Source organism: Ranitomeya imitator, chromosome 1, assembly GCF_032444005.1.
Source record: "Ranitomeya imitator isolate aRanImi1 chromosome 1, aRanImi1.pri, whole genome shotgun sequence".
Classification (NCBI taxonomy): Eukaryota; Metazoa; Chordata; class Amphibia; order Anura; family Dendrobatidae; genus Ranitomeya; species Ranitomeya imitator.
Window position 1 is genome coordinate 1,176,546,947 of NC_091282.1, and position 18,990 is coordinate 1,176,565,936.

General features: G+C 44.1%; 1 protein-coding gene across 19 annotated transcripts in view; it reads left to right on the plus strand.

Annotated features, from left to right (window-relative positions):
* PROM1 (prominin 1) overlaps window positions 1-18,990 on the plus strand; it is a 354,664-nt gene that overhangs the window by 276,621 nt on the left and 59,053 nt on the right. For 10 of the 19 annotated variants that reach the window (XR_011317012.1, XR_011317015.1, XM_069744702.1 and 7 more), the window contains 2 exons: window positions 879-971; window positions 2,623-2,640. Coding sequence is in view for 14 of the 19 variants with exons in the window: in XM_069744702.1 (XP_069600803.1) it covers window positions 879-971; window positions 2,623-2,640 (111 nt within the window). In the remaining 5 variants the exon portion in view is untranslated. The remainder of the gene's footprint in view (window positions 1-878; window positions 972-2,622; window positions 2,641-18,990) is intronic. The other 9 variants (XR_011317013.1, XR_011317014.1, XR_011317011.1 and 6 more) reach the window with 1 other exon arrangement.

An 18,990-nucleotide genomic window follows, 5' to 3' on the forward strand; every position in this document is an offset into this window, starting at 1 on the left:
TTCAACGCATGCGTTAAACTGACTGCATTAACGCAAGTGCCGAAAAAGATCGCGTTTATGCGATCGCGCTAGCACAGATGCTCTATCTGTGCTAGCAGTGACGGACCCGAAAACGCTGCAGACTGCGTCCGAGGGTCCATCACAGAATGACGGCACATCTCTAACGCATGCCGATTATGACATGCGTTAGCGATGCACTACATAATGGCAGTTAATGGGTGCGCTAACGCATCTGTTACATAGCGTTAGTGCCGCTGTGTAACGGATGCCGTCAGCGCATTGCCATTAACGCAGTGTGAACCCAGCCTAACCGAGTTTCTTCAGCATGTTTGAATAATATGTTCAAGTCCCCGTGCCTGCATGTCTCACAGCTGTTAGACAGCCGCAACACATGCGGGGATTGCCAAACAGCCGCGAGACATTCAGCCGCGGGGACTCGAATATACTTCTGTATCATGACCTGTTGTTTTGATACTGTGGCTAATAGATTGCACCTTCCATACAGCAATTTCTAGCTTGCGATTATGGGTCAGATGTGGCTAATTACAGATGTGTCCTTCCTTACTTTTCCTGGACATGTCTTTTGAGTGGAGCAAAATGTCCGGCTATGAAAACCCCACCATGATTTAGGCGATACTGTTGGACAATGTTTGTGCGATTTGTGTCATATGTGGCCGCTGAGTGATTCTGGGGGGGATCTGATTATTGCCACAACCTTGGATAATGAATGCTCTTCTCGGGCAGCGCTTCTATGAGCAAACTCACAATGCTGCTTTACGCTACTAATCGATGGACTTTTTATGATGAATGGCCTGTGTTGTAACGCTACTTTTGCATCAATAACGACTCTGCTCAGAAATTTTTCTATTTCATTTTAGCCGAAAGGAGCGTTAGGAAATGCTTTAAAAGGACACGCAAATAGTATACGGATGATACACCTTCAGCAAGTCGTACCGATGGAGCAGACAATGGTAAGCACTATGAGTATTCTATACTGTGTAGGCCGATGAGGGGATTGGGATGGACCGCTGGACTCTACCTTGTGGCTACTAGAGCTGCACAGGTGTTCTCCAATATGCGGGCGGCTGTCACATTGTTACTCTGTCCTTTACATGATACCATGTGTCACACATAGTGGCTGCTGTCCTGTAGCTCTAAATGGCACTAATCACAGTCACTACAGCCATTACTTTTGCTTGCGGTTTCCTCTGAAAGTGTAAAAGTCTAGGTGAAGCAAAGTGGTTTCATGACGCCGCTTTTTTTCGAAGGACGTGTGGTTGCTTAATTGACAATAAGTGGCTCCAAAATAAAACATGTCCTAAAAAAATAGTCAAGAGGAGCCAACAGAAGGCGAATCAGCATGGCACTTAACTAGATTTGGACACAGTGGTCACACTTGGCAAATATCAATTAAAAGGTTAGTTCCCCTAAAAAAATACGCTCTTTCCTAACTTTAGGATAGGGAATAACTTGCTGACTGTAGGAGTCTGACCACTGAGACCACCTAAGATCCCAAGATCGGGATTCTGGAACCCTGAGATTAGGACTCTACATCCCCTTCTTGACTGGAGTAGAGATGTGCATGCCGGCCTTTGCTCTAGTCATTGTCTATGGGATGCCATAGAAAGCGGAGAGCTGTTTTCCGCTATTTCCGGTAGTCCCATTGATAATGGAGCAGAGGTGGAGCATGTGCATCTCCACCCCATTCAAGAAGGGGCTACTAAGACCGGTTCTTGGGGATCAGTGTGTGCCCCACAGCAGTCAGTTCCCCAATCGGTTATCAAGTTGTTATTACATATCCTACATATAGGAGATGACTCCTATACGTAGGATTTGGTCTTTCAGCTTTGGTCGCAATTGTGTGATGGCTCAGTATATCTCCATGCTCCACAAAAGATGTAAAGATGAGCTCTTTCCGACAGCCCCAGAGACATTATAAGAGGTGGATGGACATAAGATCATACTTACTGTTATAATGCAGTGAGGAGGAAGAGGGAGCTTGGGACCCCACTTCTAGTGATCAGTGGGGGCTATAATGGTGGGGCCATTATTAATCAGACATTTATCACCTATCCTCTAAATTGTTGATAAAGGGTTTTCCAATGAATGGTTGATATTTCATTGAAGCCAACTAAACCAAACATGGGTCCGATCTTTCCATTGATTGCACATTTTGGTTGAAGACGTGGCCAAGTCCTCATTGACTGTGTCTGAAATATCCAGGCTTGATGCAAGAACGGCAAGGGCTTATGAAACAAGTGTACCAACACATTAATATGTAACGCTCGTCATATATGACACTTAATATTCTAATGTTTCTTCCCTCCGGTCCATTTCCCTCATGGGTTTAATAACCTATTAATGTGCCTCTTCCTTTCACCACACAATATCCTTCAGAAGTCAGACAATACTCCGCACATGTCCCGTCATGGTCCTAGCCTCCTCCATACTGTCGTGAGATCAGGAAATGGGATAGTTTTAGAGCTAGTAATCCAATATGGCAGGCTTGTATGTCCCAATACGGTCTACACAATGGTTTGTTCTCGGCTAGTTCAGGAGCCACGGTGCAGTTTGATTTCTATTGTTCATATTGCTTTCTTATTCTTCCCTCTGCTTTTCAAGAAATATGTTAAAGCCAGGGTAAGCATACATTACATGTTGCACGTCTGTAAATGTATGTTTTACCTGTGGTGTTCTATGTTGTGAATAGGGTGACTATTACTATTGAAAGATCCTTGGTCCTCAGTGCCATCTTGTAAGACAAGTAGGCCTTTGGGATCTGTAGAGGTGTCACTATGAGAAACTAGACAATGGTAAGTCAACGGCTGCGTATGACAGATCCACGCCATCGGATGCAAGTCAGCTATGATCTTTGTCATTTTACAGATTACACATTTGTCTATGTTTATTCGTGCAAGGTGGAATAGTCAGACGAGACCTCATCAGGGGACAGAGGCTGCGGTCACTGCCACAGCCTCTGTTCCCACCCTGAAATAAGGTAGTAACAGTGACGTTCGTTTCAAAGGCTGGGTTAGTCCCTGCTCTACTGAGCATTTGACAGTAATCAATTCTGACATATGCTCAGTACAAACTCCTTACTTACATTGGAATACTCTTATCACTGTAGTGACGGTGCGCTCCCTTGTCATCTCTAATTAGAAGTGATGAGCTGGCAACAGAGCGCACTGTCAGTTTGGCATCGGAAGGGGAGAACACGGCGAGCAAAGACCAGCCCCGTCCTAAATAATGAAATCTGATGGGTTTTCACTTCTCATCAGAGCTGGCGAGGGAGCCAGAAGAATATTGCACAGTAACAAAGGAGCTCGCACTAAGCATACGTTGGAATTGACAACCGGTCTATGCTCAGTAGAGGAGGCAATAATCCAGCACCTGAAATGAACGTCATTGATGAGGTGTGGCAGTGATCGCAGCCTCTGCCCCCTGATGACATCTCGTTTGAGAATCCTAGCATGCACTGTGGGTTCTCAAACGAAGCATCATCAAAGCAAAAATACGTAAGAAATAAAAAAAATTTAGACTAGAGATGGAAGAAGGGGGATTTTAACATATTTAAAAAAACTATTACATTATTAAAATAGAGACAAATTTGGAATGAAAATCCTCATTAGTTTTGGACCACCTATATTGCGTATCACCCCCAGAAGTGAACGATGGACAGAGGCAACCTTTTTCAAGAGTTCGATAAACCAATTGGCTTTAAAACTATCCCATTCACTTACAGTATGTAAAAATAATACAGCAATACAGTGTCCAAATAGTAGTGACAGGACGGTTCTTTTAGTGTGGGTTCCAAAATAATTTACCCTGGCTTACAGTATCGCATCCTAATGTTTATTGGGTTCATATTAAACAATTTGTTCACAACTATGATTTTAATGACCTGTCATTAGTATAAGCCACCAATATCAGGTCAGTGGGGGTCCGACACATGGCCCCCAGCAATCAGCCTTCACCAGCTCCGGCCAGATGTAAACAGTGTACGGGACAGAACAGCACATCTCCGTACATTGTGTAGTGGTCACTGACGGGTCCTGCAGATCAGATCTTAGTGAAATGAATAGGAATAGATCATCAATATCCCAGCAGTGGACAACCCCTTTAAGAATAAAATGTTTGTTGTCTACGTAAATTAATATCATGGTAATTTTTTTTAATTATTAACCAGTTGCCATGGCTTTCCTTTTGATGTGGCTACAGTGGGTATGGAAAGTATTCAGACCCCTTTAAATTTTCAATCTTTGTTTCATTGCAGCCATTTGGTAAATTCAAAAAAGTTCATTTTTCTCTCATTAATGTACACTCTGCACCCCATCTTGACTGAAAAAAACCAGAAATGTAGTAATTTTTGCAAATTTATTAAAAAAGAAAAACTGAAATATCACATGGTCATAAGTATTCAGACCCTTTGCTCAGTATTGAATAGAAGCACCTTTTGAGCTAGTACAGCCATGAGTCTTCTTGGGAATGATGCAACAAGTTTTTCACACCGGGATTTGGGGATCCTCTGCCATTCTTCCTTGCAGATCTTCTCCAGTTCCGTCAGGTTGGATGGTGAACGTTGGTGGACAGCCATTTTCAGGTCTCTTCAGAGATGCTCAATTGGGATTAGGTCAGGGCTCTGGCTGGGCCGGTCAAGAATGGTCACAGAGTTGTTCTGAAGCCACTCCTTTGTTATTTTAGCTGTGTGCTTAGGGTCATTGTCTTGTTGGAAGGTAAATCTTTGGCCAAGTCTGAGGTCCAGAAGAGGTTTTCATACAGGATATCTCTGTACTTTGCCGCATTCATGTTCCCTTCAATGACAACCAGTCGTCCAGCTGCGTCCAGTCTGCAGCTGAAAAACACCCCCATAGCATGATGCTGCCACCATGTTTCACTGTTGGGATTGTATTGAGCAGGTGATGAGCAGTGCCTGGTTTTCTCCACACATACCGCTTAGAATTATCACCAAAAAGGTCTATCTTCATCTCATCAGACCTGACAATCTTATTTCTCATAGTCTGGGAGTCCTTCATGTGTTTTTTTAGAAACTCTATGCGGGCTTTCATATGTCTTGCACTGAAGAGAGGCTTCCGTTGGGCCACACTGCCATAAAGGCCCGACTGGTGGAGGGCTGCAGTGATAGTTGAATTTGTTGACTTTCACCCATCTCCCTACTGCATCTATGGAGCTCAGCCACAGTGATCTTGGGGTTCTTCTTTACCTCTCTCACCAAGGCTCTTCTCCCACGATTGCTCAGTTTGGCTGGATGGCCAGGTCTAGGAAGACTTCTGGTGGTCCCAAACTTCTTCCATTTAACCCTCCGTCACATACAACTGATCTGACAGGCGCTTCTCTTTTACTTTCATTTCTCCTTCCTCACCAGATTGTGAGGAAACCCCCTCCCTCCAGGTAGTCTCCTGTCTCTTGAAGGTCTGTGAAACCTGATATCACAGTTGGATTTCAGAGCTTCAGGGGAGAGGATATAGCTGCACAGATCTCTCAGGCTCATTGTATGTGAATACGTCACATTCAGTAAGGTTGGTATTTTATGTTTTTATTCATCACAATAGTTTATTTATCTTGTTTTATGAATGTATAGCACAAAATGTGAGGATATTTCATAGAAATAAGGGAGATTTTATAAAAGAAAGTGTGCTGCTCAGGCATATACAGTAGTTCCCTAACATATTCCTTCTCTTGCTTCAGATTATCTGCTGAAATGGAGACGAGAATGTACAATTTATCCAAACAACTTGATGTTGAGGAAGTAACAAACATGCTGTTAGATGATAGAGACCTCACACTGAATGAGGATTTAGGAGAGGAAAGTGAGATTGATTCTCATGATGAGGTGGAAGAATGTGTCCTGGATTCTGAAACAGAGCAAGATGGTGACAGTGGTGAGGATGAAGAAGTTGGATCATATTATATTGGAAAAGATAAAAATACTAAATGGAACAAGAAGCCATTCCAGAAAAAACGTAGGGAACCTTTAAACATTATTACTCACCTTCCTGCAGTAATAGGAACTGCACGAAATGCAAAAACTGCAGTTGAATGCTGGAACAGTATATTTACAGATGACATTCTGGACTCTATTGTCACATATACCAACCAATATATAGACATTATAAAGGACAAGTACATCTGCAACAGAACCATCAAGCCCACAGATGAAATAGAACTGCGTGCTTTTTTGGATTACTGTACCTTGCAGGAGCTTATAGGGCAAATAGACAAAGTTTGGAGGAACTTTGGGGTAAAGATGGGGATGGAGTTGAAACATTTAGCCTTGTTATGTCCATAAACAGATTCAAGATTCTAATTCGTTGCCTTCGGTTTGACGACAGAACTACCCGAACCGAACGCAAAACACATGACCGACTTGCTCCAATTCGTGATATATTTCAAAGATTTGTTGTAAACTGTAAACAAAGTTATTACCCTGGAGAGAATCTCACTATTGACGAAATGCTCCCTGGTTTTCGTGGTAGATGTGCCTTTCGTCAATATATTCCATCAAAGCCAAACAAATATGGAATAAAAATTTATGCCCTTGTTGATGCCAGTAAGACCTACACTTACAACCTGGAAGTTTATGCAGGAAAACAACCAGAAGGTCCTTACTGTGTGAGCAACAAACCCATTGATGTTGTAAAAAGACTGTCTGAACCCTTATTTGGATCGGGTCGCAATATTACAGCTGACAATTGGTTTACAAGTTGTGATCTGATTGATTATCTGAAAATTCAGAAGCTGTCATATGTGGGAACTGTAAGAAAAAACAAAAGGGAATTGCCGCCACAGTTTGTAAGTGTGAAAGAGAGACAACAGTACAGCAGTATGTTTGCATTCCATAATGGAAAGGCTTTAGTTTCCTATGTACCACATGCCAAAAAAATCGTACTTCTTTCAACACTTCATGATGATGCTGCCATCGATCCTGGGACTGGGGCAGAAAAAAAACCGGAGATAATTACATTTTACAATGCCACCAAAGGGGGTGTGGATACAGCAGATCAGATGTGCTCCACTTTCAACGTCAGCAGAAACATCAAACGCTGGCCAATGGTCATATTTTTTGCTATGTTGAATTTGGGTGGTATAAATTCACAAGTAATTTATCTTGAAAACAAGCTTGAACCACTCCGTAGACGATTGTATCTGAAAAAATTGGCCCATGAACTAGTACTTGGAGAGCTACGCAGGAGAAACGTGAAAACAATCGGTATCCCCTCTCGCCTTCAAGTTCAGCTCAAAAGGTTCCGCCCAGAAGATGATGGTGAAAAGTCACCATCTGCACCACCTCACAAAAGAAGGAGATGCACCACCTGCCAAACGGAAAGCGGAACCAGAAGGCTTTCAAATTATGAATGTCTCAAATGTCATAAAGCAATTTGCCTGACACATGCAAAAATGGTGTGTAATTCTTGCTATTTGCTCTGCAAGTGTGACTTTTCTGGGGAAACCTCAGCATCTACTTCTGATTGAATATGTTTTTTAATAGTACTTAAGGTACCTTAAAATTAAGTTTGTGTTCAAAAATTTTCTTTGTACATTTTTTTGAGAGAGTCGAACTGGGGACTATTTGGCGGGAGTTTTGAAAAGTTTGTATTTCATAGTTATTAGTTTTATGTTAAGTAAATGGTTTTTTTTGCAACTGATTATGTGTAGTCTCTTTTATTACATCCCTATGAAGGTCACTGATCACTTTTAGAGCACTGAAATTGCAAACATTAGATATTATAGGTATTTTTCCAGCAGGCGCCTGACAGGCACATTGTATGTGAACTCGTTAGTCCGAATATTGTATGTGACGGAGGGTTAAGGACTATGGAGGCCACTGTGCTCTTAGGAACCTTGAGTACTGCAGAGATTCTGTTGTAACCTTGGCCAGATCTGTGCCTTGCCACAATTCTGTCTCTGAGCTCCTTGGCCAGTTCCTTTGACCTCATGATTCTCATTTGGTCTGACGTGCACTGTGAGCTGTGATGTCTAATATAGACAGGTTTGCGCCTTTCCAAATCAAGTCCTATCAGTTTAACCCTCCGTCACATACAATATTCGGACTAACGAGTTCACATACAATGTGCCTGTCAGGCGCCTGCTGGAAAAATATCTATAATATCTAATGTTTGCAATTTCAGCGCTCTAAAAGTGATCAGTGACCTTCATAGGGATGTAATAAAAGAGACTACACATAATCAGTTGCAAAAAAAACCATTTACTTAACATAAAACTAATAACTATGAAATACAAACTTTTCAAAACTCCCGCCAAATAGTCCCCAGTTCGACTCTCTCAAAAAAATGTACAAAGAAAATTTTTGAACACAAACTTAATTTTAACCCCTTAGTGACAGAGCCAATTTGGTACTTAATGACCAGGCCAATTTTTGCAATTCTGACCACTGTCACTTTATGAGGTTATAACTCTGGAACGCTTCAACGGATCCCGCTGATTCTGAGATTGTTTTTTCGTGACATATTGTACTTCATGTTAGTGGTAACATTTCTTCGATATTACTTGCGATTATTTATGAAAAAAACGGAAATATGGCGAAAATTTTAAAATTTTGCAATTTTCAAACTTTGTATTTTTATGCCCTTAAATCAGAGAGATATGTCACAAAAAATAGTTAATAAATAACATTTTCCACATGTCTACTTTACATCAGCACAATTTTGGAAACAAAATTTTTTTTTGTTAGGGGGTTATAAGGGTTAAAAGTTGACCAGCAATTTCTCATTTTTACAACACCATTTTTTTTTAGGGACCACATCACATTTGAAGTCATTTTGAGGGGTCTATATGATAGAAAATAATAAAGTGTGACACCATTCTAAAAACTACACCCCTCAAGGTTCTCAAAACCACATTCAAGAAGTTTATTAACCCTTTACGTGCTTCACAGGAACTGAAACAATGTGGAAGGAAAAAATGAACATTTAACTTTTTTTTGCAAACATCTTAATTCAGAACCATTTTTTTTATTTTCACAAGTGTAAAAACAGAAATGTAACCATAAATTTTGTTATGCAATTTCTCCTGAATACGCCAATACCCCATATGTGGGGGTAAACCACTGTTAGGGCGCACCGCAGAACTTAGAAGTGAAGGAGCGCCGTTTGACTTTTTCAATGCAGAATTGGCTGGAATTGAGATTGGACACCATGTCGCGTTTGGAGAGCCCCTGATGTGCCTAAACAGTGGAAACCCCCCACAAGTGACCCCATTTTGTAAACTAGACCCCTTAAGGAACTTATCTAGATGTGTGGCGAGCACTTTGAACCCCCATGTGCTTCACAGAAGTTTCTAACGTAGAGCCGTGAAAAAAAGAAATTGCATTTTTTCTACAAAAATGATCTTTTTGCCCACAAATTTTTATTTTCACAAGGGTAACAGGAGAAATCAGACCACTAAAGTTGTTGTGCAATTTCTCCTGAGTACGTCGATACCCAATATGTGGGGGTAAACCACTGTTTGGGCGCACCGCAGAGCTTGGAAGAGAAAGAGTGCCGTTTTACTTTTTCAATGTAGAATTGGCTGGAATTGAGATCGGACGCCATGTCGCGTTTGGAGAGCCCCTGATGTGCCTAAACAGTAGAAATCCCCCACAAGTGACCCCATTTTGGAAACTAGACCCCCCATGGAACTTATCTAGATGTGTGGTGAGAACCTTGAATGCCCAAGTGCTTCACAGAAGTTTATAATGCAGAGCCGTGAAAATAAAAAATATTTTTTTTTCCACAAAAAAGATATTGTAGCCCCCAAGTTTTTATTTTCACAAGGGTAACAGGAGAAATTGGACCCCAAAAGTTGTTGTCCAATTTGTCCTGAGTATGCTGGTACCCCATATGTGGGGGTAAACCACTGTTTGGGCGCACGGCAGAGCTCGGAAGGGAAGGAGCGCCTTTTTGGAATGCAGACTTTGATAGAATGGTCTGTGGGCATTATGTTGCGATTGCAGAGCCCCTGATGTACCTAAACTGTAGTAACCCCCCACAAATGACCCCATTTTGGAAACTAGACCCCCCAAGGAACTTATCTAGATGTGTGGTGAGAACTTTGAATGCCCAAGTGCTTCACAGAAGTTTAGAATGCAGAGTTGTGAAAATAAAAAATATTTTTTTTTTTTCACAAAAAAGATTTTGTAGCCCCAAGTTTTTATTTTCACAAGGGTAACAAGAGAAATTGGACCCCAGAAGTTGTTGTCCAATTTATCCCGAGTACGCTGATGCCCCATATGTGGGGGTAACCCACTGTTTGGGCGCACGGCAGAGCTCAGAAGGGAGGGAGCACTATTTGACTTTTTGAGCGCAAAATTGGCTGTCGTGTTTGGACACCCCCTGATGTACCTAAACAGTGGAAACCCCCCAATTCTAGCTCCAACCCTAACCCCAACACACCCCTAACCCTAATCCCAACCTGATCCATAATCCTAATCACTAACCCTAACCATAATCACAACCCTTACCCCAAAACAACCCTAATGTCAACCCTAACCATAACCCTAATCAAAACCCTAAATCCAACACACCCCTAATCCTAATCTCAACCCTAACCTCAAACCTAACCCTAATCCCAATACACCCCTAATCACAACCCTAACCTTAACCCTAATCCCAAACCTAACCCTAATCCCAAGCGTAACCCTAATGCTAACCCTAACCCTAATACCAACCCTAATCCAAACCCTAACCCTAATCCCAGCTCTAACCCTAACTTTAGCCCCAACCCTAGCCCTAACTTTAGCCCCAACCCTAACCCTAGCCCTAATGCTACTTTCACACTTGCGTCGTTTGGCATTCCGTCGCAATCTGTCGTTTTGGACAAGAAACGGATCCTGCAAATGTGCCGGCAGGATACGTTTTTTGCCCATAGACTTGTATTGCCGACGGATCGTGACGGATGGTGTTGTGAATTCTGTGGCTGAATTCACTTCTGTGGTCACAAGTGGTATTGCAGTCTCTGGGCTTCCTCCCTCAGGTGTTTTGGTGAGCTCGTTGGCTGCCTTGCTATTTAGCTCCACCTGAGTCTGTCTTCCTTGCTCCTTGTCAATGTTCCAGTGTTGGATCTGAGCTACTGCATCTTTCCTTGGGCCTGCTGCTCTGCTAGATAAGTGCTTCTAGTTTGTTTTCTGTTTTTTCTGTCCAGCTTGCTATTAACTTTTGCTGGAAGCTCTGAGAAGCAAAGGGGTGCACCGCCGTGCTGTTAGTTCGGCACGGTGGGTCTTTTTGCCCCTTTGCGTGGTTTTCGTTTTAGGGTTTTTTGTAGACTGCATAGTTCTCTTTGCTATCCTCGCTCTGTCTAGAATATCGGGCCTCACTTTGCTGAATCTATTTCATTCCTACGTTTGTCTTTTCATCTTGCTAACAGTCATTATATGTGGGGGGCTGCCTATTCCTTTGGGGTATTTCTCTGAGGTAAGTCAGGCTTGTATTTCTATCTTCAGGCTAGTCAGCTCCTCAGGCAGTGCCGAGTTGCATAGGTAGTGATAGGCGCAATCCACTGCTGCTTATAGTTGTGTGAGGATAGATCAGGTACTGCAGTCTACAGAGATTCCACGTCTCAGAGCTCGTCCTATTGTTTTTGGTTATTGCCAGATCTCTGTATGTGCGCTGATTATTGCACGCTGTGTTGCCTGATTGCCAGCCATAACAGGATGGCCACACGTCGCGTCCGTCGTGCACTGGATCAGTTGTGTTTTGGCGGAGCGTCGGCACAAAAAAACGTTCAATGAAACGTTTTTTTGTACGTCGCATCCGCCATTTCTGACCGCACATGCGTGGCCGTAACTCCGCCCCCTCCTCCCCAGGACATAGATTGGGCAGCGGATGCGTTGAAAAACTACAGCTGCTGCCCACGTTGTGCACAATTTTCACAACGTGCGTCGGTATGTCGGGTGTGAAAGAAGCCTAACCCTAAGTTTAGCCCCAACCCTAACCCTAAATTTAGCCCCAACCCTAACCCTAAATTTAGCCCCAACCCTAGCCCTAACCCTAGCCCTACCCCTAACCCTACCCCTAACCCTACCCCTAACCCTACCCCTAACCCTACCCCTAACCCTACCCCTAACCCTACCCCTAACCCTAATTTTAGCCCCAACTGCTGTTCTCCTGCCGGCCGGCAGATGGAGACAGATGGCGGGCGCACTGGGCATGCGTTCGCCATGTTCTTCTGCCGGCGGCCAGGAGGAGCAGCAAGAGGATCCAGGGACCTAGGTGAGTATGCTAGGGTCCCCGAATCCCCCTATTTCTCTGTCCTCTGATGTGCGATCACATCAGAGGACAGAGAATTACACTTTACTTTTTTTTTTTGCGGTCGCCGGTAAACAGTTAATTACCGGCGATCGCAAAACAGGGGTCGGTAATACCGACCCCGATCATGCTCTTTGGGGTCTCGGCTACCCCCGGCAGCCGAGACCCCAAAGATTCCCCCGGTGCCGGCCGGCGGGCGCACTGCGCATGCGCCCGCCATTTTGAAGATGGCGGCGCCCACCGGGAGACACGAGGAGCATCGGGGGAGCTAGGTGAGTATTGGGGGGCCATCTGGGACCCCTTTTCTCTGTCCTCCGATGTGCGGTCACATCGGAGGACAGAGAAATTAAAAAGAGATTGCTTTTTTTTTTTTTTTTTTTTTTTTTGCAATCGCCGGTAAACGGTTAATTACCGGCGATCGCAAATGCGGGGTGGGTTAAAAAACCCCCGAATCATGTTCTCTGGGGTCTCGGCTACCCTCGGCAGCCGAGACCCCGGAGAAAATCGGCCTCTGGGGGGCGCTATGGACTTTTTCCACAGGTTTAACCCCTTCATGACCCAGCCTATTTTGACCTTAAAGACCTTGCCATTTTTTGCAATTCTGACCAGTGTCCCTTTATGAGGTAATAACTCAGGAACGCTTCAACGGATCCTAGCGGTTCTGAGATTGTTTTTTCGTGACATATTGGGCTTCATGTTAGTGGTAAATTTAGGTCAATAAATTCTGCGTTTATTTGTGATAAAAACGGAAATTTGGCGAAAATTTTGAAAATTTCGCAATTTTCACATTTTGAATTTTTATTCTGTTAAACCAGAGAGATATGTGACACAAAATAGTTAATAAATAACATTTCCCACATGTTTACTTTACATCAGCACAATTTTGGAAACAAAATTTTTTTTTGTTAGGAAGTTATAAGGGTTAAAATTTGACCAGCGATTTCTCATTTTTACAACGAAATTTACAAAACCATTTTTTTTAGGGACCACCTCACATTTGAAGTCAGTTTGAGGGGTCTATATGGCTGAAAATACCCAAAAGTGACACCATTCTAAAAACTGCACCCCTCAAGGTACTCAAAACCACATTCAAGAAGTTTATTAACCCTTCAGGTGCTTCACAGCAGCAGAAGCAACATGGAAGGAAAAAATGAACATTTAACTTTTTAGTCACAAAAATGATCTTTTAGCAACAATTTTTTTATTTTCCCAATGGTAAAAGGAGAAACTGAACCACGGAAGTTGTTGTCCAATTTGTCCTGAGTACGCTGATACTGCATATGTGGGGGTAAACCACTGTTTGGGCGCACGGCAGGGCTTGGAAGGGAAGGAGCCCCATTTGACTTTTTGAATCAAAAATTGGCTCCACTCTTTAGCGGACACCATGTCACGTTTGGAGAGCCCCCGTGTGCCTAAAAATTGGAGCTCCCCCACAAGTGACCCCATTTTGGAAACTAGACGCCCCAAGGAACTTATCTAGATGCATAGTGAGCACTTTGAACCCCCAGGTGCTTCACAAATTGATCCGTAAAAATGAAAAAGTACTTTTTTTTCACAAAAAAATTTTTTAGCCTCAATTTTTTCATTTTCACATGGGCAACAGGATAAAATGGATCCTAAAATGTGTTGGGCAATTTCTCCTGAGTACACCAATACCTCACATGTGGGGGTAAACCACTGTTTGGGCACATGGTAAGGCTCGGAAGGGAAGGAGCGCCATTTGACTTTTTGAATGAAAAATTATTTCCATAGCGGACACCATGTCGCGTTTGGATAGCTCCTGTGTGCCTAAACATTGGCGCTCCCCCACAAGTGACCCCATTTTGGAAACTAGACCCCCCAAGGAACTTATTTAGATGCCTAGTGAGCACTTTAAACCCTCAGGTGCTTCACAAATTGATCTGTAAAAATGAAAAAGTACTTTTTTTTCACAAAAAAATTCTTTTCGCCTCAATTTCTTCATTTTCACATGGGCAGTAGGATAAAATGGATCATAAAATTTGTTGGGCAATTTCTCCCGAGTACGTCGATACCTCATATGTGGGGGTAAACCACTGTTTGGACACTCGGCAGGGCTCGGAAGGGAAGGCGCGCCATTTGACTTTTTGAATGGAAAATTAGCTCCAATTGTTAGCGGACACCATGTCGCGTTTGGAGAGCCCCTGTGTGCCTAAACATTGGAGCTCCCCCACAAGTGACCCCATTTTGGAAACTAGACCCCCCAAGGAACTTATCTAGATGCATATTGAGCACTTTAAACCCCCAGGTGCTTCACAGAAGTTTATAACGCAGAGCCATGAAAATAAAAAATAATTTTTCTTTCCTCAAAAATGATTTTTTAGCCTGGAATTTCCTATTTTGCCAAGGGTAATAGGAGAAATTGGACCCCAAATATTGTTGTCCAGTTTGTCCTGAGTACGCTGATACCCCATATGTGGGGGTAAACCACTGTTTGGGCGCACGGCAGGGCTCGGAAGGGATGGCACGCCATTTGGCTTTTTAAATGGAAAATTAGCTCCAATCATTAGCGGACACCATGTCACGTTTGGAGAGCCCCTGTGTGCCTAAACATTGGAGATCCCCCAGAAATGACACCATTGTGCCTAAACATTGGAGATCCCCCAGAAATGACACCATTTTGGAAACTAGACCCCCAAAGGAACTAATCTAGATGTGTGGGGAGGACTTTGAACCCCCAAGTGCTTCACAGAAGTTTATAACGCAGAGCCATGAAAATAAAAAAAAAAAAATATTTTCACAAAAATGATCTTTTAGCCTGCAATTTTTTATTTTCCCAAGGGTAACAGGAGAAATTTGACCCCAAAAGTTGTTGTCCAGTTTCTCCTGAGTACGCTGATACCCCATATGTGGGGGTAAATCACTGTTTGGGCACATGCCGGGGCTCGGAAGTGAAGTAGTGACGTTTTGAAATGCAGACTTTGATGGAATGCTCTGTGGGCGTCACGTTGCGTTTGCAGAGCCCCTGATGTGGCTTAACAGTAGAAACCCCCGACAAGTGACCCTATTTTGGAAACTAGACCCCGAAAGGAACTTATCTAGATGTGTGGTGAGCACTTTGAACCCCCAAGCGCTTCATAGAAGTTTATAATGCAGAGCCGTGAAAATAATAAATACGTTTTCTTTCCTCAAAAATAATTATTTAGCCCAGAATTTTTTAATTTTCCCAAGGGTAACAGGAGAAATTTGACCCCAAAAGTTGTTGTCCAGTTTCTCCTGAGTACGCTGATACCCCATGAGTGGGGGTAAACCGCTGTTTGGGCACACGTCGGGGCTCAGAAGGGAAGTAGTGACTTTTGAAATGCAGACTTTGATGGAATGGTCTGCGGGTGTCACGTTGCGTTTGCAGAGCCCCTGGTGTGCCTAAACAGTAGAAACCCCCACAAGTGACCCCATTTTAGAAACTAGACCCCCCAAGGAACTTATCTAGATATGTGGTGAGCACTTTGAACCCCCAAGTGCTTCACAGACGTTTACAACGCAGAGCCGTGAAAATAAAAAATCATTTTTCTTTCCTCAAAAATTATGTTTTAGCAAGCATTTTTTTAGATTCACAAGGGTAACAGGAGAAATTGGACCCCAGTAATTGTTGCGCAGTTTGTCCTGAGTACACTGGTACCCCATATGTGGGGGTAAACCACTGTTTGGGCACACGTCAGGGCTCGGAAGTGAGGGAGCACCATTTGACTTTTTGAATACGAGATTGGCTGGAATCAATGGTGGCGCCATGTTGCGTTTGGAGACCCCTGATGTGCCTAAACAGTGGTAACCCCTCAATTCTAACTCCAATACTAACCCCAACACACCCCTAACCCTAATCCCAACTGTAGCCATAACCCTAATCACAACCCTAACCACAACCCTAATTCCAACCCTAACCCTAACCCTATGTGCCCACGTTGCGGATTCGTGTGAGATTTTTCAGCACCATTTTTGAAAAATCCGCGGGTAAAAGGCACTGCGTTTTACCTGCGGATTTTCCGCGGATTTCCAGTGTTTTTTGTGCGGATTTCACCTGCGGATTCCTATTGAGGAGCAGGTGTAAAACGCTGCGGAATCCGTACAAAGAATTGACATGCTGCGGAAAATACAACGCAGCGTTTCCGCGCGGTATTTTCCGCACCATGGGCACAGCGGATTTGGTTTTTCATATGTTTACATGGTACTGTAAACCTGCTGGAATACTGCTGCGAATCCGCAGCGGCCAATCCGCAGCCAAATCCGCACAGTGTGCACATAGCCTAATTCTAAAGGTATGTGCACACGCTGCGGAAAACGCTGCGGATCCGCAACAGTTTCCCATGAGTTTACAGTTCAATGTAAACCTACGGGAAACAAAAATCGCTGTACACATGCTGCAGAAAAACTGCACGGAAACGCAGCGGTTTACATTCCGCAGCATGTCACTTCTTTGTGCGGATTCCGCAGCAGTTTTACAACTGCTCCAATAGAAAATCGCAGTTGTAAAACCGCAGTGAAATGCGCAGAAAAAAACGCGGTAAATCCGCAGCGGTTTAGCACTGCGGATTTATCAAATCCGCAAAGGAAAAATCCGCAGAGGACCAGAATACGTGTGCACATACCGAAACCCTAACCCTAGCCCTAACCCTAACCCTACCCCTACCCCTAACCCTACCCCTAACCCTAACCTTAACCCTACCCCTACCCCTAACCCTATTCTAACATTAGTGGAAAAAAAAAAGTCTTTATTTTTTTATTGTCCCTACCTATGGGGGTGACAAAGGGGGGGGTCATTTATTATTTTTTTTATTTTGATCACTGAGATATAATCTATCTCAGTGATCAAAATGCACTTTGGAACGAATCTGCCGGCCGGCAGATTCGGCGGGCGCACTGCGCATGCGCCCGCCATTTTGGAAGATGGCGGCGCCCAGGGAGAAGACGGACGGGACCCCGGCTGGATCGGTAAGTATGATGGGGTGGGGGGGACCACGGGGGGGGGGGGGGATCGGAGCACGGGGGGGGGAATCGGAGCGCGGGAGGGGTGGAACGGAGCACGGGGGGCGTGGAACGGAGCACGGGGGGGCTGGAATGGAGCACGGGGGGGTGGAACGGAGCACCGGGGGGGTGGATCGGAGTGCAGGGGGGGTGATTGGAGCACGGGGGGGTGATTGGAGCACGGGGGGAGCGGACAAGAGCACGGGGGGGAGCGGAGCACTGGACGGAGGGGAGCCGGAGCAGTGTACCGGCCAGATCGGGGGGCTGGGGGGGGCGATCGGTGGGGTAGGGGCACATTAGTATTTCCAGCCATGGCCGATGATATTTCAGCATCGGCCATGGCTGGATTGTAATATTTCACCAGTTATAATAGGTGAAATATTACAAATCGCTCTGATTGGCAGTTTCACTTTCAACAGCCAATCAGAGCGATCGTAGCCACGAGGGGGTGAAGCCACCCCCCCTGGGCTAAACTACCACTCCCCCTGTCCCTGCAGATCGGGTGAAATGGGAGTTAACCCTTTCACCCGGCCTGCAGGGACGCGATCTTTCCATGACGCCACATAGGCGTCATGGGTCGGATTGGCACCGACTTTCATGACGCCTACGTGGCGTCATGGGTCGGGAAGGGGTTAAGTACCCTTAGCGGCCGCCGTTAAAAGGCGTATCGGCGGTCGCTAAGGGGTTAAGGTACCTTAAGTACTATTAAAAACATATTCAATCAGAAGTAGATGCTGAGGTTTCCCCAGAAAAGTCACACTTGCAGAGCAAATAACAAGAATTACACACCATTTTTGCATGTGTCAGGCAAATTGCTTTGACATTTGAGACATTCATAATTTGAAAGCCTTCTGGTTCCGCTTTCCGTTTGGCAGGTGGTGCATCTCCTTCTTTTGTGAGGTGGTGCAGATGGTGACTTTTCACCATCATCTTCTGGGCGGAACCTTTTGAGCTGAACTTGAAGGCGAGAGGGGATACCGATTGTTTTCACGCTTCTCCTGCGTAGCTCTCCAAGTACTAGTTCATGGGCCAATTTTTTCAGATACAATCGTCTACGGAGTGGTTCAAGCTTGTTTTCAAGATAAATTACTTGTGAATTTATACCACCCAAATTCAACATAGCAAAAAATATGACCATTGGCCAGCGTTTGATGTTTCTGCCGACGTTGAAAGTGGAGCACATCTGATCTGCTGTATCCACACCCCCTTTGGTGGCATTGTAAAATGTAATTATCTTCGTTTTTTTTTCTGCCCCAGTCCCAGGATCGATGGCAGCATCATCATGAAGTGTTGATAGAAGAAGTACGATTTTTTTGGCATGTGGTACATAGGAAACTAAAGCCTTTCCATTATGGAATGCAAACATACTGCTGTACTGTTGTCTCTCTTTCACACTTACAAACTATGGCGGCAATTCCCTTTTGTTTTTTCTTACAGTTCCCACATATGACAGCTTCTGAATTTTCAGATAATCAATCAGATCACAACTTGTAAACCAATTGTCAGCTGTAATATTGCGACCCGATCCAAATAAGGGTTCAGCCAGTCTTTTTACAACATCAATGGGTTTGTTGCTCACACAGTAAGGACCTTCTGGTTGTTTTCCTGCATAAACTTCCAGGTTGTAAGTGTAGGTCTTACTGGCATCAACAAGGGCATACATTTTTATTCCATATTTGTTTGGCTTTGATGGAATATATTGACGAAAGGCACATCTACCACGAAAACCAGGGAGCATTTCGTCAATAGTGAG